The sequence below is a fragment of the Danio rerio genome, chromosome 19, assembly GCF_049306965.1.
Source record: "Danio rerio strain Tuebingen ecotype United States chromosome 19, GRCz12tu, whole genome shotgun sequence".
Lineage (NCBI taxonomy): Eukaryota > Metazoa > Chordata > Actinopteri > Cypriniformes > Danionidae > Danio > Danio rerio.
Genome location: NC_133194.1, coordinates 21,451,948 through 21,477,327, shown reverse-complemented (window position 1 = coordinate 21,477,327; position 25,380 = coordinate 21,451,948). Strand labels below are relative to the sequence as shown.

The 25,380-nt window shown below is 36.6% G+C and overlaps 1 protein-coding gene across 2 annotated transcripts; it reads right to left on the bottom strand.

Moving 5' to 3' along the window:
• Window positions 1-1,825: 1,825 nt before the first annotated feature.
• Window positions 1,826-25,223, bottom strand: mrpl3 (mitochondrial ribosomal protein L3). Of its 2 annotated transcripts, NM_200007.1 has the most exon segments (11): window positions 1,826-2,181; window positions 4,775-4,852; window positions 5,217-5,294; window positions 5,945-6,056; window positions 16,631-16,691; window positions 17,722-17,821; window positions 18,538-18,636; window positions 23,962-24,053; window positions 24,365-24,398; window positions 24,477-24,546; window positions 25,017-25,222. In NM_200007.1, coding segments are annotated over 11 exon segments (960 nt in total). In that variant the 5' UTR covers window positions 25,112-25,222; the 3' UTR covers window positions 1,826-2,040.
• Between the last annotated feature and the right edge of the window lie 157 nt (window positions 25,224-25,380).

Genomic DNA, 25,380 nt, shown 5'->3' with positions numbered 1-25,380 from the left:
GCAGCTCTGCAAAGTTTTGCTCCAATCCTAATTAAACCCAGCTGATGCAACTAATCAAGGTATTTAAGACTACTAGAGACTATTAAGCAGCTGTGAGTTGGAGTTGGCTGACGCTAAAATCTGCAGAGCTGCAGCCCTCCAGGAACTGAGTTTGAGACCATTGTCTTACAGTGTGATATGTGAATAATATTTGTGCTGATTAACAAGCTTTTCCCAGAGATGGGTTGCGGCTGGAAGGGTATCCGCTGTGTAAAAACTTGCTGGATAAGTTGGCGGTATATTCCGCTGTGGCGACCCTAGATTAATAAAGGGACTAAGCCGACAAGAAAATGAATGAATGAATGATTAACAAGCTAAAATCATTTGAGATTCCCTACTTACATTCCACTGTTTTAGGAGATAGTGTTAACTGCTTTTTTTGTAATACTCTTAAATCCAAAATGAATGGCCATTCCAAAATGAATGGACGCTGGTTATTTTTCAAAATTTCTGCAAAATCAAAGTTAGGAGCAACAATTAGCTTAAAAGGGGACCCATTTTTACAAGATGTCAAATAACTCTCTGATGTCCCTAGAGCGTATGCAAAGTTTCAACTCAAAATACAAAACAAATTAGTTTTAGCTTTAAATACATGTTCACAAGTTTTACGCTTTTGCGTTTGAATTTCGCGATGACGTGCCTTCTAGGCTGATAAAAATAGTGCTGCGGTACGAAGTTTGCTTTCATTTTTTTAATTCATATAATGCAAACCTTTGTGCATTTTGGTTTTAAAGATGATCTGCCTGCAATGTCAAGTTTGCTGTGTTTAAATGAAATCTAATGCTGAAAATTTACATTAAGATAAAAAAATATATCTTAATATTAAAAAGGAAATGCGTTTGATCCTATCAATGTCATAATAAATGACCTTAAATAATGTAGCCTAGTTGTCAGCACGCATCAGTATTTATAGCGATTGAAATAAAAAAACAACACTTGTGACTGCTTTGGCAAGTAACACGTAAGACGTTAAACCGAGGTCCCGACTCTCTGTGGTCGTTAAAAATCCCAGGATGTCCTTCGAAAAGAGTAGGGGTTTAACCCCGGCATCCAGGCCAAATCTGCCCACTGGCCTTTGTCCATCATGGCCTCCTAACCATCCCCATATTCCAATTGGCTTCATCGCTGTCTCCTCTCCACCAATCAGCTGGTGTGTGGTGTGCGGTCTGGCGCAAAATGGCTGCCGTCGCGTCATCCAGGTGGATGCTGCACACTGGTGGTGGATGAGGAGATTCCCCCCATTGTGTGTAAAGCGCTTTGAGTGCCCAGAAAAGCGCTATATAAATGTAAGGAATTATTAATTATTATTATTATTATTAACACACCTCGCAGATGTCGCTGGATGACTGATCCTAAAGGAACGCGTAATCTGACACATTTGTTTCCCACGATAAGTCAAGATTTTATCAAGACAAAATCTACAACTTTCGTAACAGTCAATAAAAATCGTGTGATCTAATGGGCAGGACTTTCCCCCTCTGATGACATGTAAAAATGGAGAATTTCAACCAAAGTGTTTCTGCAGACTGTTTTTATGAAGTGTGATTTTAAAAGATTGAATTAATTTTTATAATTTTATTTTCACACAGTGTTGTTTAAAACAACCATGTTAAAAGCCTTTATAAAAGTGATTTTTTTTAGTTTAATAGCTCTCCTTTAAGATATTTTGTGATTTCGTCCACTGATTTTCACACTTATACAGACAAACTTGCTATCATTCTGTTAGTAAAGTGAATATTTGCATGCAGTGTTTTATTGCTATAACCCTCAAAAAAAAGAAAAGAGATAATATCAAACCAGTTTTATTGTTTAAATACACAGTTGACACTTTAACATGATCTCACATATTTGTGTGTACATATTTTTGTGACAAAATCACTTGCTTAACAGTCTTAAGTCAGCCTAGCAGTGTTGATTCCTTCAGATGAAAGAGCCCAATCCCTTCATGCCCTGCATCTTTTAACCAGCGTAAGCAAGAAAACTTGAGGGATCAGAACCTCATTAAGATTCAGGCTCCCCAAACTGGAACATGTCCTCATCGTAGAGGTCTTCAGGGAGCTCTTCGTTTCCATCAGCGAAGAATGTGGGGAACGGCAGGTTCTTGTTCTTCTCCAACCGAGTTGGCAGAACTGTGTCCCTGACCTGATTGAAGAAATGTAAGTACAGTGTTTAGACAATAAGGGTAAAACAGTGCCAGTTTATCAAGATGTTTTTACTACTTTGTTGCTAAATGAAGTAAACTTTGAGGTAGTTCAACTTTAGTTATATGTTTAATATGTAAATAAACTCTGAGATGAAATGTTAACCACATACTTTTAATTTACTAAAGGACTTTGTGAACAAAAACGCCTCTGCGCAGTGATATTGATGAATCACTCAACACAAATGTGCACTAGCTTACCAAGGTCAGTGCTTGGGCTGGCATGGACAGTACAATACACAACTTTTTTTATTTAGCTAAATGCTGCTCAAAATGAAGACAGAAAAGCATCAAGGATGGAGAGGAAAAACATTCTTCACTTTCTAAAGAAGTTTCTATCAAAGAAGTGTTCGAGACTTTGCATACTTGAGTTTGAGTTCATCTAAAGCCCCGGTCATGAATTTTATTGTTGGTTACAAAAGTCACTATGTCAGATTATGCAGCTTTGTCTTGACAAAATTTTGACTCGTCGCGGGTAACAAATGTGCCAGACTACTCATTGCTTTCCAATCAGTCATGCTACGATGAGCGTTAATTCCCAAACCAGTCACAAGTGTTGCTATAACAATATTTCTTACCTCAATAAACACTGATGCTTGGTGACAACTAGACTACATGATTTAAGGGCATTCATTACGACATTGACAGGATCAATCTCATGCTTTCTTTTTAATACTACCGTAAGATATTTTCTTTGAAATCTAAACGTATATTTTTCTGCCAAGGTTATAAAACACTTCCTCACCTAAACTTGCCATGAGACAGAGAAAATGAAATGAAAGCACATCAGCACAGAGGAAAAATCAGATGCTCAAGACATAATCTTTAAAATAACCACATATAAAAAATAGCAATTACAATAATTACAGCTAAGCATTAATTAAATCTTTTTTTCCATAGAGCAAAATAAATCATCACCACATAATTGAATAATGGATAAAAAAAAGAAAAATATAATTCTAAAATATTTCTTGGAAAAAAAACTTTTTTTACAAATTTCTTTTGTTATAATTTGTATATTGATTCAAAAAAAATTGTTGGTCAGTTATCTAGAAGAGCAGGGGTGCCCAAACTTTTTCTTATGAAGGCACAAAAACCAAATTTGAATGAGGCTAGTGGGCCGAAGGTGAAAAGAGTTGCCATGGGTACTTTCCTAATTTATTTAATAGTTTTTAAAAATAACTAGAAACTAATACATTCTAATTTGTTTTACATTTTATATTGAAGTTCTTACAGTAAAAACAAAAACAATCAAATACACAGCAGAATGGAATTACACTAATTTTGCCTGTCTTCTGCAGTCAAGTGACAGTAATTACATTTTAAAAAATCAGATTCATTTACAACTTTAAATTGAAACATTTAATTAGGTCTGCTTTTTTGTAGGTCAGCAATAAACAAACAAAAAAAACAAAAAAAAAGGTTTATGTCAGATGGGATGGTGGGCCAAATGAAAGGTTACAATGGGCCAACTTTGGCCTGCGAGCCCTACTTTGGGCATCTCTGTACTAGATGAACAAAAATAATTAATAACATTTGAGGTGAAGTGCTTCAACACCAGTCCACTATCAGTACCAAAACTGGTTTGGTTTTGAATGAAATAATAATCTCGCCTAAATAAAATTAAAGTGAAATATTTAGTTTAAAACCATTTTATATGGTATAAAATATTTGATATTTTCATTGTTAATGACAAAATCTTCCATTGTGCAGGTCAGTTTCAATTTAACTAGTTTAATTAAAGTAATTTAATTGAGCAGGACATGCTTTTACAATGTATTCGTAGCACTGAAGAACAAACTTGGTTGAAAAAATAGGAGAACTTAGAAACTTGTGAGAATGGAGATGTCTGCATATTTGTGCCAGTTTGTCACATACAATTGCTTAAAACATCTCAATATTTTTGAAAAACTTATTTAAGTTTGTATAACCAGTGATTAATCTTATCCACCAGCAATCCACCCATATAGGGCCAGACAGAATCTGTGGACATTTTCTGCTATTTCTGCACAGAATATTGTTAAAAATCTGTGGAATTATGTGAAATGATTTTGGGAGTATTATAACTAAAAACTTAATATATGAACAATACCTTTTTAACTTTTATTTTTTATGTTTACAATGCAAATCCAATTACAACCACTTTCTTTGGTAAACAAAGCAAGTCTCTCATATAATATCTCTACTAAAAGACAGAACATATGCCTTGACAACCTGTGATATAAATAAATCTTATGAATATTTTCATATTAGTCAATAATAGTGCTGAATTAAAGTAAATAAACAAAAATAACGATGGGCTTAAAATCTGTGGAATTCTGCGTGCGCAGATTCTGTGTGGGCCTACCCATAAGTAAATATGTGGCTTATTTTTCAGTTCCCTGACCTGCGTGGATATAATCAAGACATTATGTGCTCCTATTGCCCAGTGTCACTGGGCAAGTGTCACACAGAAAAAATTAAACATGCTAGACACCCTACGTTAAGGAAATCTTGACAAATTTGTGTGATCTGAAAGGGCCTTAAAGTGTTTACCTTGACAAGACAGTTGCGATGCCCAGGTACAGAACCGTTGACATAAAGAATGTTATACTTTGTGTTCACCCTCCATATCTGCCAGAGAAAAGACCTTGGTTAAACTGGACATCCTCACACACAGTTTTCTCATTGTGACACAGGGTGACCTTATGGTAGGTGCTTTCCAAGCACGAAATATAATGCTACAGCTGAGCTATGAAATGCATACAGTGTACTTTCATGTGTAATTAATTAATGTTTTCTTGATACAGTGCATAAAACACAAAAAATATGATTACGCCACTCAAAATCTGCAATGCAGCATGTGAACTGCAATGTACAGCATAAGCAGAACATGGATTTGGCTTCATGGACGAATAATCACCCCGAGCAGATTATCACAATACAACCAGTCTATTAAAGATTTAAACATGTATTTTATGTATCATAATAAGTGTACCTTCAAGCCAAAATTGGTGTTGTAAACGTTTCCCATCCTCCCTGGCATCTTCGTTCCTTTAAAAACTTTTGCTGGATCCTGATGGCAAAGAGACAAGTTACTTAACTCATCCATTACCAAAAGGGCATAGTGAGGTCATGGCCAACTCTCCTGAGAGACTCAACAGACAGTTATGACTATCTGAAATGACTGACGTGAAATCTCTCAGAGAGGAAAGCACTTTAATAACTGAAAATAAACAGTGTGATGGACATACTGTGTCCCTGAAAAGAAATGCAATCAGTTCCAAGTACCTCTGATCATTTTTAATGTAAACTGAAAGGCAGCCCACTGTACACATTTAGCACAGTTATTAAAACTTTGACCCATACCTATTAATGATATTGACATATAATGAAAGCAATACAAAGAATGATACATACTGGATAATTAAATAATTGGATTGTTAAATGGCTTGTTTTTTTTGTTTTTGTTTTTTGGTTTCCAAAAACACCAAAAATCACATTTTCACATTTTTATACAATTATTAATTATAATTACCATTATATTAGTAGTCATACCTGTAGATATACACACATATACAAAAAAAAACAATTATAGGGTGATATCTATGTGACCACTAAGTTATCACAAATCACAAAAATAAATAAATAAATCACAATGGAAAGTACATAGCGAATGGAGAAAATGAAGCGACAATACATTGGTACATAAACAAATCCACTTACCCCTCCCGGGCCCAGAGCACCTGGCCTTCTGTGTGTTTTAGTTTGTCCATGGGAAGCAGGCTGACCTTTGAACCCCCAACGTTTCATCACTCCCTGAAAACCCTTGCCAATTCTAGAAAAAATAAAATAAAATAATAATCCACTTTTTAAATGCAGTAAAGATGTCATAAAACATCATAAATTACATTATCTTGTGGATAGGCATGTCACGATAAAGAATTTTTGTTGTGCAATATTTTCACAGAAACTGTTGCGATAAGTGATATTATTGTCATTTTGAAAACATTATATGCGACTGATTATTATGGTTGGGTTGATAGACGATGCAATCGTCCATCGCTGATGGCCGATAGACATCATGATGCTGAGCTGGCATTGCGACCCTCCGCCTCACCACCATTGCAGCAACTCGCTCGTGAAAAATACACACTTATGCCCCAATTACACTAATATGTCTTACTTTAAAATGGCATTTTAGAATGTAAACGATCCACATCCACACTGGCGTTTCATCTAGCATTTCTGAAAAGCCCTTCTTCCACACTATACCGCTGAAAACGCACATCACATGACCACACGCATACTCTCATGCGCTGCAGTGTATGTGTGCATCTGAGCTCCAGCAGTCAGCGGGTGCTTTTGAGCACAAAACCCCAGAGAGCAGTGTACGCAGATGTGCTGCTTGATCGTGTCTCACTATAGTTGTTAAACGTGATATTTAATTAGTCTTGTCTGTATGTAACAACTCTACCCCCTGTTCTTCACATATAAACACTTACAACAGTTGTGATCTCCCAAGGACATGACATAATCTTGTTTGCCTTAATAGACAATAATATAATTAAGGTGTATACGTGAAATGCTGTCATGTAAAGTTTTAGGCAACTAACTGCAGTTCGGTAGTTTCACATTCACTCATGAACATTTCATTCATGTCCCCGTGACAAACGGGGGTATTAAGACACAAATGAGGGGTAAGGACTGGTAAAAGTGTTATGGAATTTAATAATGCTTGCCAAATAGAAAGAAAAAAAATGTCCACATTTCACGATATGTGTGTGTGTGTTTTTGTGTGTGTGTGTGTGTGTGTGTGTGTGGTCCTTTACTGACAGCCGCGTTAGTGGATCTTGTTGAAAAATATGGTGAAAAGTCCTACATGACGATAATAGTTTAATTACTGTCTTTACTTTAATAATGCCACGAATATATGTACACTCCACATCTTAATTCCATTTTTGTTTAGTTCAGTAATGACTTTAGTCTTGATTATGGTAATCAAAAATTAGCTAATTTCGAGCTTATGTAGGCCTACAGTTCAAAATTCATGTTTAACTGTGAGGAAACACAAGTACATTTTTTTGAACAATTTATTTTCATCACCAATTATCATAGTAGAACAGTTTCTCTAACTGTTTGTGATGCATTTTGGAAACAGGAAATGAGCCCCTGGTCAAATGCGCCACCTGGCTCGAGAAACCTGTTCTCAAAGACTTAATTTTAGTCATTACTTGGGTATTATATTAATTATATTACATATATTATATAATATATATTACATATATTACATTGGGTTTTATATATTACATAATCTGAATGCCTGAGGCAGAATTCAACTGAGCCATTTTAATCTAGATTTATTCCAAGATTACAGTGAGATTAATCTAGTAAAAAAAAAAATGTATCTATGCCCACCTATAGTCTAAATATAAACAGACACCGGTGAGGTAGAGCATACATGTAACTGTAAAATGGCTTTAACGTTATTTCTGAATTTGTAAATATATATATTGCAGCAAAAATTATTGACGTCATCTTAAAGTATTGCATAATAAGTCGATATATTGATTATTGTGACAGGCCTACTTGTTGATGGAGCAGGTGCTCAAGACATGAAAAAGGACTAAAATGACTTGATTAATCAAGAGTTATTTGATGCAAAGCTCTCATTACCGATGACAGGGCTCATTTTTTCTCCAATGTAAAAATGTTATCCTTTAACAGATTAATATGCAGAGACAATGAAACATCAGATTATGTCTCTTCCTCAGGGCGATCAACTGTTTAGACACTAGATCAACAAATGACTTTGAGTTTGATGTGGGTATGTATATTTATCAGATTGTAAATTAACACACAGTTCACAACATGGACATATGCAAATATTTTAAGTTGCTTTGGAATGCATCTGCTAAGAGCATAAATATTAAGTTCATTTATTTATAAAGCACATTAAAAAATAAGAATGACTAAAGTGCTGTACATAAGCCAATAATTAAAAAATGAAGCAGTAGAAAGGACTATTAAAAAAAATATTAAAAGCCAAGCTAAATAGGTCTGTTTTTAGGAGTGATTTAAAAATAGATAGTAATGGATTCTAATATCAAGGGGCAAAGTGTTCTATATTAAAATATATAACGTAAAAAAATAGAACTATATTATTATGTAAAAATGTTATTCAACTATAAAACTGACAATTATATATTATATGTACAGTCAGGGCTTTACATTAACACCCGCCAACCCATCAAATGCGGGTAGATTTCAGCTCTGGTGGGTAAAACAGACACCTCTACTAGCCACTTTGGCTGGTTGGAAATAATTTTTTAATTGTAGTTTTCTTAGAAGCAGGGTTCGACAATAAGCATGGCCAATACTCGTGCAAATGTGATATTAGAATCGAGAAGCTACAGGACTGACAAAGTAACTGTGTTCGCAAAAGCAAAATACTGAATACAGAATGAGAGCATGATCACCCGCGCTAACAGCTGATGTGATGCGCGCGACTGTTAAAAAGTGCGCACGTGCTCCTGTTTACTTGCGCAAAGTAACCGTAACTAGATGAAGCACAATGGGTGCGATTGGTTCCCTTTGAAATAGACTGGGCAAAGAGCGATGATCGAGCACCCACAGTCCTGCTGCTTTCAAGAGCTCAAGATCAAAAAAAAATAAAAATAAAAATACACATTCTTTTGTAAGCAGCAATGGTCACTGCTTTCATTTTAATTCTTCTTAGAAAAGATTATTAACAGGCCTAACATTAACCATGTGCACGGTGTGTTTCACCTGCTTTCTTTTGCTTACAGTTATTTTTGTTAATATGGTTTAATTATCATTTTTTACAATAACATTGCTTTCATGGGAGATTAACTCCCCATTTATGTGTAGTTAACTGGTGATCTGGGACTTTTAGCCAGGACAGCTTACTGTGCATATTTTAGATACATGACTGTGGCGAGGGGGTGTGGCCGAGAGCCGTGGGAACGGAGTGAGGCCAACGCGTAAGTGAATACACCTGCGGTGCACACCTGCCGCGGATCCCACGGAAGGAGCTCTGGACAATAAAAGTAGGAACGAAGGCAGAGGAAGCCGAGAGAGGACCGGGCCTGGACATATTTTACTTTTGCTTTCAGTTTGACGGCAGTCTCCGTGAGGAGCTGCCGTCCGTTTGTTTTGGTTTAGACGGCAGTCTCCGTGAGTGGGGGCGAGTGTTCGGGAGTTAACCCGAGTGGGGGAGAAACCCGCTCGTCTGCCCAGAGTGCCGGGCGGCCTGAGAGTAGCGAGGAAAGGATCTGCCTGCTGCCGTCTCCCAGCATGGGGAGGAGCAGGGGACGCGGGGCTCACCACCGGAAGGGAAAGTGCTGAAGGGAACCATCCCACAGAACCCGGGGGAGTCGCTGCGATCCGCCATGATGCCGTAGCCTGCATCCGTCCACCAAAGCGGGAGCGGAGCAGGAGACCAGAGATGCTGCCAGCCAGCCAGGAGAACCCCCGCCGGACACCAGAAGACGGACGGGTGGATAGATTCCTCCACAGGGCTCCCAGCACGTCGTCGCATCTCTCAGCTGGTGGAGGACCGAGTGGCAGCGTGTCTGAAGAACCGAACCCCAATTTATTTATTTTTTTCCTCTCTCCCCTTTCTTGGTCTACTCTGTCTTTCCTCCTTTTTTTCCATCTCCTTTTCTCTCGGCCCGTCTCATATAGGTCTCGCAGGTGCTGTGGCGCCAAACCCACCCCCGGAGTATGCACAGCCACAGGGTGCCCCCGGCCTGTGATGGGAGATGGGGGTATGTGGCGAGGGTGTGTGGCCGAGAGCCGTGGGAACGGAGTGAGGCCACCGTGTAAGTGAATACACCTGCGGTCCGCACCTGCCGCGGATCCCACGGAAGGAGCTCTGGACAATAAAAGGAGGAACGATGGCAGAGGAAGCCGAGAGAGGACCGGGCCTGGACATATTTTACTTTTGCTTTCAGTTTGACGGCAGTCTCCGTGAGGAGCTGCCGTCCGTTTGTTTTGGTTTAGATGGCAGTCTCGTGGGGAGCTGCCGTCACTGTTATTAATAGAAAATACTTATATAATGAAGAAATACTTATTTGGTGTGGTCAGAGATAAATTTGGAAAATCCTTAATTTTGAGCCCTGAAAAGTCGTGAAATAAAAACTGATTGCATTGTGACCAATGACTGTATAAAATTGTGATTCTGACACAGCCCATTTGCTCATGCACACTGAGCAAGCTAATACACACAAGACGTTAAATGAATGAAAAGGCATGTGGACATAACACAATATCTAAATCAATTAAATTAGCATGTCAAAGTCATATTTAAGCAAAATATTTTTTCCCAACAAGAAAAGTGTGGCTAGTGACAATGGCGAGGTGCTAGTAATGTTGCTAACAAGCCCTGTGTATAATATTTACATGGACACACACGCACACAAACACAAATGTATGTCTCAAACACAAATGTATGTGTCACACACAACATGTATGGTTACAGCTGCTTTATCAGTAAATTTACAGACAGATCTCTCTAAGGCTCAAGCATAAATCTGTGTGGAACTCTCAGGGCCCTATCATACACCAGACGCAATGTGGCGCAAGGCGTGGAGCAATAGTCTTTTGCTAGTTTCAGCTTGGCGCAAGAGTCGTTGCGCTACGCTGTTTAAATAGCAAATGCATTAGCGCTCATATGTGCGCCCATAGGTGTACTGGTCTAAAAAGGAAGGCGTTCTGAGGCGTGCACTGCTGGCACGTTGCTATTTTGAGAAACTTTAATAGATTTTTCATAAGACCAAAAGAAACCCGGTCTAAACTCTGGCGCAGAGTTGCGCCTCGCTTACGCACTGCTTAATACGCACAAGAGAGCAATAAGCAAATATCTTTACATATGAAAAAAATTAAATATTAAGGATATATATAGGATATAATAAGAATAGATATAGGATATAAATATAAAGGATTAAAGCCTACATAAATATGAAAAATCACTGCTTTTATGTCTTCTTCATCTCGGGAGGCTTTTTCAGTTCCTTCATAACAATTTGCTTTTGTATAATGTTATTGTTATTGGCAGTATTATTTATTATATCCATATTTATATTTGTTTTATTAAAAACAAGCTTAGATTTGCCCACCTGTCAGGTTTTAGACCATATGGGGAATAGCATGTGTTTTAGGATATAACTCAGGTTTTTGAGCATACTCCTCTATTATTGTTCATTTATTCGTTTGCTGGAAATTAGAACTGAATTTAGAAATAGTTTTGAAACGAATATTTGTGCTTAACAAACAAAATTATTTATTTATAGACTAATTGATGTCTGTGCGTAAAGGTTCCCTATCCAAGAGCAAATGTGAAAGTAGATCCATTATCTCTCATTCTCACGCAGTAGATGCTCTGTTTAACAGTTTTCTGTAAAAAAAAAAAAAAACTGTAAACTGTTTGCAAGTGAAATGCTCATTTTTTCCCCTTAGACTTACTTTGCGTCCTGTAAATAGCGAACTCAACCCTTTTAGACCATGCGCAATGGCGCAAAGCAGATTTTCCCGTCCTTAAATTAGCAAAAATGTATTCTGACTCGCCCTGAAAGCGTTTGTGCCCTGCGTTTTGCGCTCTGCGCATGGACCGTCAAAATAGAGCCCTCAGACTGGTCTACTGCAAAAAGTTGTTGAAGCTGAAGTGGCTCTTGGCCAGTGGTAGAACTCAATCCCTGAGATTCATACACCCATTATATGAGGAGATGAAGCCTTCCAAATAAAATGGATGGAGGCAGGAAGGAGGTAAAAGAGAAAAAAGTCAGACACTTTAAAACAGTAAGATGCATGTTTACCTTGACAATAAAATTGAGTTAATCAAACATTTTGTCAGTAGTCATTTTGTCAAAACTTTATTTAATCCAATTTATGCCAAACAGTCAAAAGTGTAACAATCAATGTGTGGGGGAAAGATCACTATTTAGTGCAGTGATCTCAAATTGGTGGGGGGCCATTTTAGTGACTGACAATTTATAGTTTTAAAGTACAAGAAAAAAGTAAAAACCTGACATAACTGATGCATCTTAGGACAGCAGACTTGATGCTTTTATTTCAAGCATTACCTGTCACCAGTTATAATGCAAATCAGCATGTTTATTGTGTCACAAATCAGCTGTTGAAATATATCTGTGGTTGTTGTGTGTATGGCCAAGATTATGCAGTCAAAACTCTAGCTTTTTATTTCTTGTTGTACATATTGAAGGGGTAGTTTAAAGGGCACCTAGTTTACCCTTTTTTTAAAGATTTAATATTTATATTATGGTTCTTCTGAGTGTGCCAGTTTAGGTTCAGTTTAAAACACAATTCAGATTTTTTATTATAATGTATTAAAAAGTGGCATTTTGGGAGCGTGTACACAGGTCGTTGTTTTAGGGGTGTGTTGCTTCACATGAAAATTAGTTTCGAATTCCAGCCCAACTTAACAAGGGGGCGGAGCCAAGAGCTCCCGCACTTTGTGTATGGCAACAGACAGGCAGACAGAGAGAGGCACCATGAGTAAGAGGACCAGAAGTCAGCCATACATGTAAGACTTGGACACAGACCAAGCAGAGAGTACAAAATCATTTGTGTCTTTGTATAGTTTTACAGCCAACTATGTGCTAGTTTAAAGTTCCAAGCTTGTAGACTAAAAACCACAGACTAAAAACCACACATTCTGAATTAACTTTGACTGAGGCTATAACTAACGGGCGTCACACACAAGATGCGCCGCTCAGAGCTTCGATACGGCACACCAGACACACACATTCGCATGTTATTTAAAATGAAACTAGTCAAATGGCTCTATGTGGTGTGGCAGAAATATGAACAGTGTCCTGAGTCGCGGCTGGGTACCATAGACAGCCGCCGACTTGCGGCGCCGCTGTGTGTATCCTAATAGAAACCTATGTTTAAAATTCTAAAATGCATGTCGCAGAGTGGCGCTTCTGGTGTGCGACCTGCTTAAGGCAAGTTCATTATTTCCAATGGAGGGTTGCGCATGTGGGGCAATACGCTCGCACCTTCCAGCTGTACCTAGTTAAGATGACAGAGAGCTTTTGTGACCGTGTAATGAAGTTTTAGGAAAACAAAATGAAAAGTACATGTTTAAAATCCACCTAAAGTTACAAACAATGGCGCCGATAAGAGTGATCATGTGGTGAATGTTGATCTTGTGTTGAGCCCAAGAGCCTTACATCTAAAAACAGAGCAAGGGTCTTTCTTTGGTGACATTGCTTTGACTCAAACGCCGAAAATGGCAAACATGATACAACAAACTGAGGATAGTAATGCGCACCTGTTAATCAATATTGGAGGGTACATCACTCCTACATCAAGTTGTGGTCGATCTCAAAACTGCTCCAATTGGTCCACAGTAGAGTTGGGTACCAAAACCCGGTGCCATTGTAGCACCGGTACCTTGGGAACCGGTATGTACCGGTATTAAATCAGTGTACGAATTTCGGTGCTGCGGCATGGACGTAAGTGGTGTATGAAAAAAGGCACACATAGGCGTTGTGTCACAGCATCACTAAACATTTAATGCTAAACAACTTTGAGGAATACGGACAGGCGATATCAGGCGATTGTTATTGTCGCTAGGAAACAGACGCATGCAACGTGCGCAGTACAGCGCATTCAGCCTGGTTTTCTAGCGGTTATCGGTGAGCGAGAGCGACACTCTTCAGACCAACACGCATGATCACGTTCATCAAATTGACACAGGTAATAAAAAGATTAAACTTCAGTCATGTTCATGTTGTGAAACACTATCAAAATGTCCACTGTTGATGTAATTAGACTTCTGTTTTCAATAGCGATTTTAAAACTTAATATAAAAAGTCATCGACTATGCAGAGACCATTTTTAATCAGAAATCTAGTGTACATAGTTCAACGTTAGGAAATGCAGTCTTGAATTTACAAACAGTCAGGGAGCTACTTAAAAACAGATGTAGGACATTGATGAAATGCAGTTTTCAGTCACGCTCATGTAAGTCATATTCAACTCGTTTAGTTTTGCCTTTATTCATTTTTGATTTCCGTCTTCAAAACATGATTTACTTACAACACATTTTTAAACATAACAGTTTAACTCATTCATTTCTAATATCTACTGTTTTATCTTCCCCATGCTGACAATCAGTGCAGAAGATTTTACTTGTTATATTGCAAGACAGTTGTATTCAGACAAAGTCCCTTTAAGTATTTTATAGTCTTTTATTCAGATTAAAGTGTAATTTAGACTTAATCAGTTAACTACGAAAGTTGAAATAGTTAGTCGAATTATTTTGTAACTGATTTGTTGTGTATATCAAAAATATACAGTAAATATTTCTTAAGGAGGCTAATAATACTGACCTTATTTTTATTTATTTATTATTATTAAAAACGGCTTGTATTCATAAAATAAATAATAAGAAATACGACTTATGACTCCAGAATTTTTTTTTTTTAGGAAACACTGTAAAAGTTTTCAGAAAAATTATTTTAAATGAATGGGAGGGCAAAATAAATTGACTTCAACTGTAGGCCTGTTAAAGTTTAGAGGTCCAACAATGTGCCTTGATGTACTTGAATGTTAGAAATGTGTTCTCCTACACCAGTATCTTGTTGTATCACTAGGAAGATTATTTTGAGTTTAAGGTTTTTAATTATCTTGTTTATGAAGACTGCAGAATGATGCTTGAAAACAAATGACTCGGAATAATGTTTTAAGTATTTTGTGGTATACAAGTTAAAATGTGCCCATAAAAAGTACTTGGCCCCTGCCCGCCCCCCACAGGTTAATAGTAAGCTAATGAAATTTCATATTGCAAATCCTAAATTCATGCTAACCAACAAATGATCAAAGTAAATGTATTAATGAATTACAATATGAATTGATATTTACTTTAAACTGTAATTATATAATTCTATTAAAATTATTTTTTTAAATATTTTGTCAAATAAAATATTTTTGAAGAGTCATCCACCATCATTTTGTGGCTAAAAAGTATCGGTTCAGGCACCGAAAAAAAAAGGACTGGGTGTGTTTATATCACCCCAATATGACAATCGATTCACTATACCTACGTATATGCCAGTCCAAACAGCTCGAAAAATAGTTTTTTCACCATAGATGCCTTTAAATTGCTATAAAATTACTACAAATAATAGGCATAAAAATTATAAATCTGTCCCAACCAATTGTATTATCCAAATAGCATAAGAATAGCAGAAAGCAGTTTATTTACCTTAAGTGACTTTACTGGCAATTGTTCTTTCTTTCTTTTTTTTTTTTTACTTCAACTAAGAGAAGAAAAGTATGTGCATATTCACATTTACTTTAACAAGTTTAATTCAACTAGCAGTACAATTTTACAAACTTCGATAGTTTTTATGCAAATCCTAATAAGCAAATGAGGAAAATCTATTAAATGAGACCATTTGAATCAAATACTAACATATTTGTTACACCACCAGCATAACATAAGAAAAGAAGAATTGTTTGTACAACAAAATACGCAAACAACCCTTGAATATTTACAACTATAGCGCTTAGGTAAAATTACAGCACTTATGGACATATATTTTAACGTTTAAATTAGCCACAGAATTAAAATACATGTGTGTTACTCTCAACTGTTCACAGAGAAAAAGAAAGTAAAACCAATCTGAATGCAGTATTTTAAATGTTGACTAGATGGCCGGTCAAAACCACAAGTGGCTAGAGTAAACAACAATGATAGGGGTTCAAAAATATATGTTTTGGCGGGTCGAATCTCCTTATATCTTTTATGTCAGTTGCAGTCGTAAATGGCCCGCGGGCTGGCAGTTTAAGATTCTCCCCCCATTTACATCTGTAGTAAGTTGTCTTTGGTCTGGTCAAAAATGTTACATTTGAGCAGTTTGGTTCCATTTCACAACAGACCGACTGTTCACAACCAGTTGGAATGAATTAAAAAGCAGTCACAAGACAACATCCATATGAGTCGTTGGCTATTTCCTGAACTGCATTTTAATTGGTCAGAATTAACGGGTGGAAAACTCGCATACACAACACACAAAAATAAACAAAGAGCAGAGGAAATTTGCAGACCTTCCATAGTTGTGGTCAAGTAACTAAGTTCTTCAGAGTTCATTTGAAAGCATACAGAGAGCACCTCTTTAAGCAGGTCTCAGTACACTTGTTTGTGGACTACTTTTAGTGCACACCCGAGTATGATTTCCACTTTCCCACCTGGCCAAACAAACTGCATCAAAAAGGTGCATGAACTCTGGTACTTTTTAACTGAACTCAAAGAGGCAGTTGTAAGAGCAAAACACCCATAATTATTAGCTTATAAAATCAATGATACTACTATCAAAATAGAAATACAAAGATTCATAGACGCATTTGTATTGGACTCACGTTTTGGCTGTGACATCCACATATTGTCCTGGACGGAAGTGAGCTGCGTAAAGAGGAGTGCCTAGACAAAGAAAACCAAAACTTAAGTCAAAGCAGAAAAAAAACAAATTGACCAAAAAAAAAAATCTGAAACAAAATCAACAAATAATAATAAACAAATACACAAGGGAAAAATAATCAAAAACGTGTAAAAGTTAAAAAAATTTAATCAGGAGTGTTGTTTTTGCTTTATAAGTCAACTTGTGAAGTCATTTTCGGTGAAATATGTAACAAAAAAAGTAAAAGTAACTCAAATAATATTACTTATTTTTAAAAGTTATGCGTTATATTACTTGTTATTTTGCAAAAGTAATATTATTACGTAACGTGAGTTAGTTATAACAGGTTACCCCCAACAATGGTAATGACAAAAAGTATACAAGAAAATTACTAAATGTTAAACTTAAAAAAAAGAAGAAAAAAAATAAAGTAAACAAAACAACAAAATGCACAATCAAACAGACATTGTAAAGGCTGAGTTACACTTCTGCGTCAAGTGATCACCACCGTGACCCACGGCACATCTTGCGTGAGGTCATGCATTTATATTTCTGCACGCTGTTTGTGTTGCTCTGCAATAACACTTCCAATATGCTAGCTGGCAGTAGGTTTTTATGCTCCTCTATGTTGACTTTCTTTGCTGGTGTTTTGTTTTTTCTGAAGGCTACCTTAAAGTACAAGAAGCTAAAACTCGCTAATTCACAGGCGGGAACCTGCAAACGTGCAACATTATTTATGTTCAAGGGGTATGCGACTGCGCAAAGGCTGCGCCAGACCATACGTATGCGCTTCACGCAGAAGTATAAATTAGCCTTAGGGCGTGTTTACTGAAATTCAAAATTAAAACTAAATTGATTTTAATCTGTTACAGATTATATATCTGTTATAGTTAAGTTAAAATTATTAGCTTTTATTTTATTTTTATTTTTTCAAATTTTGTTTAACAGAGCAAGGAAATTTTCACAGTATTTCATTTGATATTTTTTTTTTTTCTGGAGTTTGCTTTATTTTGGCTAGAATACACACACACAAACACTGACAGGTGAGAATACCTGGTTTGATTATAGCATTGTCTGTAACACAAAAGGTGGTGAGTTTCTGCTTGGGTGGAATTCCTGCATTCTGGAAAATCTCCAAATATCCCACCGGCCTCTGAAAAAAAAAAAAATTAAATAATAGCTTGACCGAGTTACTGCAAGAGATTTTCTAACTTATCTTTAAAAAGCATAGAAAGGGTGAAGAAAAAGAGAATACATTAAACCCAAACTGCTCTGCTGTGTTTTGGGAGTTGATTGACTGACTGAAGGCTCGGACTGAAGGTCAGGACAATTGACAATTACACTTCAAGCAGCACTTTGTGGCAGCTGTCAAATACAGACAGATGACACACACACTAGCTTATTGCCAAAAATGGGGGAAAATGACACTGACAAAAGTTATTTTTTTATAGCAAACTCTACTGAACTGTTGAAGGGGTTTAAAAAATCCGTCAGAATCTGTCCATCACTGTTAGTCTTTCTTTTCTACCACCAACAGTTCCACCATTACAGAAAGTCAATCGAGGAGTTCCAGAAGAATGCACTTAAAAAAGCTGTACAGGAGACAAGTTGTCTAGGTTTCACATAATCATTTTCCGTAACATGCACATACACACAAAAAGGTCACCTCTACATCTACTGAGAGCCCTCTAATTTCTTTTCAGGTTTTATTATAATCCCTCTCATCCACAGAAGCAGAACAGCTCTAGTCTATTATCCTGTTCCACCTCAGAGAGGTCAAGGATTGGCAGAAAGGTGAAGAGACAGAGGTTCGTTAGGAGCATGTGGACAAGAGCAGTCTTACTGAAAAACGTTCAAGACATGTCTTACGTGAAAAGGAGAGACATTCTTTCCACCAACGACCAGAGCTGATGTGTGCCCATTATAATCTTCCTTGGACAGATGTTTGACTACATGACAGTCCTTCACCTGAAAGACAGATTTGGGTGTGTTAAATTCAAATTCCAACTGCATTTACAGTTTCCCAGTTGCATACATACAAAACATAACTCCAAAAGGGCTGATTCTGGAGATATAATAGATCTTTAATAATCATTTTTATTCCAAAGTAGAAAATACAGACTAAATGAATTGTATTTATTAATGCTTCCATTCAATATACTTGAAGAACTTTTCTGTTCTTAACTATAAAATCACTAATAATTACTTTACAACATAACAGTTAATGTTCAAAAATAAACACACACACAATTGTTCACTGTTAGCTGAAGTCAAATCGAGTTTATTAAATAATATTTAATTCCATGATAACAGATGTAGTTTACTAACTTTAATTTATTTATAAAAAGTTATTATGTGACACATGATGTGATTCAACCACCAACAATTTAAAAGATGTGTAAATAAATGAACTGAGACAGTTTTGATCAATTTTACTGTTAATTAAATAAATGTGATAAATTTAAGTTTAATAAAAGTTATGAGATTATAATATTGAGATTTTAAAAAGGCGATTTTAGGCATATTCTGAAGCAGTGAAAAAATTGAGGCTTGGAAAAAGAGCACTCATCAACACTTTTAGGGGCTTTTACATCTGAAATGTATTGTAATCTGAGACAAGTATAAATCTGATTTCTTAAACCGGTTTAAAAGGTGGTCTGGGATGCATTACAGATAAAACTTCACAGCTATACATCCACCTGGTTGTTCAAAGCACATATGTACATTTCACTCTTCCTAAAATGGGAAAAAAAACATGGTAACTATATGACTGTCAGATTTACAAGCGCAATCTTCACCAGTGCTGCAGTCTCTCTATGTGGAAGCTTTTAGTGTCTTTCTATGCAGCCGCTTTTCATGCAATTTAAATTTCAAATTACAAACTCACAAAAGACATGTGAATGTTTTATATTATTTACACATGCTTATTGCAAATATATGTGAAAGACACTTGTCAGATTTAATTTTAGAGAGCAGACGTAAGGATCAGCTGTCTGCTCTTCGTTTTCTGTCTGATTCAGGCAAACTGATATGGCTGTTTACACAGTGCAAAAGCACATGCTTGTGGGGGCGTGACGTGGTGACGTGGAGCCAATCCGCGAATCACAACACATTATGTTAGCTGGCCAATCAGAACCACTTGAGGGCAGGCCTTTTAGAGAAACTAGGAAAATGAAAATTATTAGCCAAGTACGTTAATATCAAAGATATATGAAAAGATAACGTGATTTTCAAAGCATTGCTTTGCATCTTATAAACAGAACCAAGCCTTAAAATATACTGTGGACCACCCCTTTAACAACAGAGAGGCAGCATGAACCTGTAGCCCATCTCTGTGAAGACAGTGATAATAGTAATACAAAAATATATATTTAAATTTGTTTACAAAGGCACGTTGTTTTGTTTTTGGAATAGCATGTTACACAAGTTATTTGAAACTTTCTTGCACGTAAGTGTATGATAAAAATATACTGCATGCTTTATTAAATGAAATTCATTATGGAGCCTCCCTTGTGCACTTATAAAGATGTTTCATAGCCTGCATATGTAAAATAATTTGAATGCCAAATAAGATAGGCAGGCAGCTGGTCATTCCTAATCTGTAAATTCTAAAACATAGTAATTGTAAAAATAATCTTTACAATCTCATTAACTCATTTAAGTCCCCCAAAAAGGCTGGACGTCCACGAAAGAAAAAAGTAACAAAAATGTGACAAGTTCAGACACCTTCAATGGGTAACCAGTAACACTGCAGCTGAAAATAGCCGGGCCAGTGCAAGCCAGGGCTTTTATCGGGCTGGGCCAATCGCCCAGGAGGTTAAGTAATGAGGCCAAAATACTGTTGTGTTTCCACTGTGGGGCTAGCAGCTCACAGCGCATCACGCAAACCCTACCCCCTGAACGTCCCCCGAATCAAACGTCACACAAACCGCCCACTTCAGCGGGAATCAGGCAGATAAAGCACACCATGGAATTGTCTCGAAACCAATCCATTAAAATGAAGACAACCTAAACAAACAAATGACACGTTTCTGTACAGCAGTACATTATATGTCGATACGCACAGACCAGTGTATTTCCATTCATTACATATGTTTACTCGCTGACCAACTGTTGGCATCGTGCATCGAGTGGTCTTGCCACTAACGGAGGGACCCAGCACAGTGAGCGCACACATCCATATTATAAAGCCACAGAAATTCTCTGTTATAACTCGGTATGAAATGTATTTTATAACATCCTTGTTTTAATAGACATCATGTTAAAATTAATTTTACCACCTCATATAAAACACATAAACACTAGTTTGAGGACACAGAACACATTTTGTGTTTGGACTTTTCCCCAATGCGTTTAAAGTAGCGCTGCGCAGGACTGGATGACTGAAAAAAAAAAAAAAAAGTAGGCTAGTTTCTGCTTTCACTCACCCAAAAAAAATGCTCTGTTTGCATAAATTGATTAATATCATCGTATCCAAAAACTTTATAAATAATATTTCAAACCTTCTCTGGTGTTTATTGTTTTTAGAAAATATATAAAATCTTTTTTTTTTTCAGGTCTTTGTAAAATGAAAGTTATATGTGGTTTTAAAACGGTTTATGTATTATATGTAGGCTACCTACATTATTCTAGCTAGCTTTTGTTTATTTAATATTGTTTTTTTTATTTAATGCGATTTTATTATATCGATATTTGTAATTCTTTAAATTATATTTTTAATATACTTTGGGCTATTTTATCAAGATATGACACTATTTAAAGTCTACGAAAGTGGGCACGTTTCTGTTGTGTTCATATTGTGTATTATCTTCAAAATAAATGAAATTAAAAAAAAAAATTTAAAAGCCGCAACAGAGTTGTGAAGGGAGCGCTCTTGCTCGGTCTCACACACACATACAGGCATTTAAACAAGCACAAAATACACCTTTTAAACTAAATAAAAACTCTCGAAAACCTTTACTGTCTGCTGTGTCTTTAATATGGTGTAAATATTATTATGTGTTATTAAAACATCAAGGAGAACAAAGAAAAGAATGTCACTATAAATGAAAACTACTTTATTATTTTATGCAACACCCTTACATTTAAAAGAGAAACATAAGGGTGATCATTCGCAAAAAGACCCCCAGACTGTAAGGCTAGATGTTTTCTTTCCCTTATTTCTTTATTTGTTTGGCGCATGTACTCATGTGCGATTGGAAAACTGCCCGCCTCTCCTTTCACTCCGCCCCGAAGCCCCAGTGGCCCTCTTTGGCCCAAGGTATTCGGCGGGCCGAAAAAGGCCCTCTGCTGGCCCCAAGAAAGCCCCGCTTTGGCCAGATTAGGCCCCGGAAGTGATAGTGGAAACGCGACTGGCCTTGGCTCACTCTTTTTAGGCACGATAGTGGAAACCAGTGGAATACCAGTTCAGTGCTTAACAAGCTAAGTATCTTTATCTCAGCATACAGCGTTTCTACACTTAAGTGAATTTGGATGGAAAGCCTCTGTGGTGATCAAACTTCTTACGCTGTGAAACAAAGTTGACCAAAAATAAAATTGTAAGGCAACTGGCTGCAGAGCTTGTTCACTTGATGCAACTTAAATTAAGCCAAGACTAGTACTTGGGTTAAAAGTTATTAATTCATTCATTCTCTTTTCGGCTTAGTCCCTTTATTAATCCAGGGTCGCCACAGCAGAATGAACTGCCAAAATATCCAGCACGTTTTTATACAACAGATGCCCTTCCAGCTGCAACCAATCTCTGGGAAACATCCATACACACTCATTCACACTCACACACTATGGACAATTTAACTTATTCAATTCACCTGTACCGCATATCTTTGGACTGTGGCGGAAATAGGGGAACCCAGAGGAAACCCAAGCAAACACAAGGAAAACATGCACGCCAACTGACCCAGCCGAGGCTCAAACCAGCAACCTTCTTGCTGTGAGGAAACAGCACTACCTACTGCGCCACTGCATCGCCGGTTCAAAGTTAGGTCAACTCAAAAAACCTTTGCAGCAAGTTATTTTTTATTTTTACAGTCTTTGAGCAGACAATAACAAGGCAAACAAAGAAAAAAAAAAGATTGAAACATTTTTTTCTTCTTTTTCTTCCATTTGTATGTGATCCCATGTAATTTGTGCACCTCTTGCATGATATAATAAAAAGGCAGGCTAAAATGTGCTCAGGAACAGGATGTGTGGACAAACATGGTAGTCCAAAACTCACTTTTGTGATAAAACAGATTTCAGGTTTTGTACCCAATGTGAAACATTATGTTCCTTATCAAATTAAGGAAATACTGAACTCAAGAATAACTCAGTGTGTAAAAAATAATCAGTGAAAGGTTGAGAAGGACATGTTGTGTCAGGAATGCTTTCTGCAGCTGGAGTTGTGTCTGTTATATATATGGAAGATTGAAAGAAAATGTTTATCAGATAATCCTTTGGCAATATTTGTTCCCTCTGTTCATTGCACAGTCAGCCAGCAATTTTCATGCAGGACAATGAGCCACCATAGCATACCAAAATAGGCCAATCAGTTGCTTCAAGATTAAAACACTGAAATAATGAAGTGGCCAGCCCAGAGTCCCGACCTAAACCTGACTGAAAACCTGAGCAAAATCCTTGGGGACAAAGTTATTGAAAAGAAACCTACTACAGTCATTTTGGAAGAGACTGGAAAAGTGAATAAAGACCACATCAGTGCAGTGTGAGAGAACAGGGCCAGTGTCAGCAGATTTTCTTAAGTCTATAAAAGCATGGGACAGAGTACGTCCTACACTTTTTTGACTTCAGTAAACTTCAGAAACATAAGTTTTAATCTTTTATTGTATTACAGTTCTCTAAATTTGGTCAATGTGCTTCCCACAAAATAAAGAGTTTTGTTTGACTGACTTAAGTCATTTAGTAAAAACACTGGTCTATTAGCATGGTATAGCAAAAGTTTCCTCCTCACCAAGTTATTATCCTTGTTTTATTTAAAACCTTTATGGGTTTTTTTTAACAGAAAAAAAGGTACAAGTTTTGAACAATACTTTTTTTGTCTTTTTCATTTTTTTCATTCATCAATTGTTATCCAATTTTAATACCCACTGAATAAAGATATATAATTAATCACAATAATATACATTGGTCAACATCTAAAGTGATTCAAAAAAAGGTCATCAAAACTGTCCAAAAACTAGAATGTGTATTGTTTAAAAAAAATTTACTTTCAGGACAACTTTGATGAAAGGATTAAGTGCACAGCAAATATGACAATTAGATTTGAATTGCAATAGCTTTTACTTGTGCAGTGTTTATTACCTGTAGCATTGTAACAACGTGTCTCTCTCCAGATTTGCTCCACACAGGCATCATTCCAAGTTTAATGGCCACAAGACCAACTCTCCGACTCCCTGAGGAGATGCAGGTTACAATTTAATGGGATCATATAAACCATGAGTCTCAAACTCGATTCCTGGAGGGCCACAGCTCTGCTAAGTTTTGTGCAATCCCTAATTAGAACACAACTGATCCAATCCAAGTAATAAAGGTGTTCAAGACTACTAGAGACTATAAAGCAAGTCTGAGTTGAAAGTGGTTAGAGCTAAACTTTCAGGAATTAAGTTTAAGATCACTGATATAAACTGAAGTTTCATGTAATGAAGTACACAAATGCAACACATTTATGAAGACAAGCAGCAAGCGTCCTGGAAGAGTGACCCACCTTCCACCCACTCATGTCTGGGCCAGGGCTCATCCTTAAGGGGGTTGAGTCTGTCCTTTGTCATTTGATCGTATTCCTCTGCAGTTAACTTCTTCAAAAAGGATGCATTATCCTCCGTCAGGTGCTCATCCCACCATGTGTTCGACCGATGCGTCCTCACACATTGAATAACAGGAGCTCCGCTGTCAATAACGTGATAAAAAACTGTTATGCACACACAAACAATATATATATATATATATATATATATATATATATATATATATATATATATATATATATATATATACACACCCACATACATAAATATTATATTATATATACATACATAAACACACATTTGACGGCTAAATAAAATGTAATGTATACAACGTTATACACACACACATTATATATAAATATATACATACATACATACATACATACATACATACATATGACCACTGACGGCTAAATAAAATGTAATGTATACAGCGTTAAACACAGCGATTCAAATATGCATTTATTACTACCATTATTACGATCAACTTTAAAGCTTAAACTAAATTTAAAATGCAAACTAATATCAACGAATATCCTTGACATGATCCCGAGTTAAACATTACATTATGATGCTAATATTTTGTATCAATGTAAATAACTTGTCAAATACCTCTGCAGCGCTGCTCCACATCTGAAAACGAATACTGGCCTTCCTCTTAAAAGACCATCAGCAAGTCTAATAAACCTACACGTCAGCGCGGTCATTTTTATTTTTTATTACTATCATGCAATATACTACAGCTTGATCTTTTAGCACTATCGCTTCACTGTAGTGATCATGTCAGTCTCGTGTTTGTCCTGTAGCAGAATGTCATTCCTCCCACTTCCTGTGTTACAGGGAAATACGCTCGCTGATCGCTATGCTTCAAAATATTGTTCCTTTGAATTAATCTAGTTCCAATCATCAATTATCTATCATTACAGCTTTGCAACAGTTTTGAATTAAGTTTTAGGATTTAATAAAACTGTACAGC

Bases quoted from the DNA above. Each gene is read 5' to 3' on its own strand.
- mrpl3 (XM_005159511.4), bottom strand. From the start codon at position 25,111: ATGACCGCGCTGACGTGTAGGTTTATTAGACTTGCTGATGGTCTTTTA. The intron at 24,547-25,016 runs GTATTTGACAAG...CGTTATTGACAG, and splicing joins TGTGGAGCAGCGCTGCAGAG to CGGAGCTCCTGTTATTCAAT. The intron at 24,054-24,364 runs GTGGGTCACTCT...GCATCTCCTCAG, and splicing joins CAGACATGAGTGGGTGGAAG to GGAGTCGGAGAGTTGGTCTT.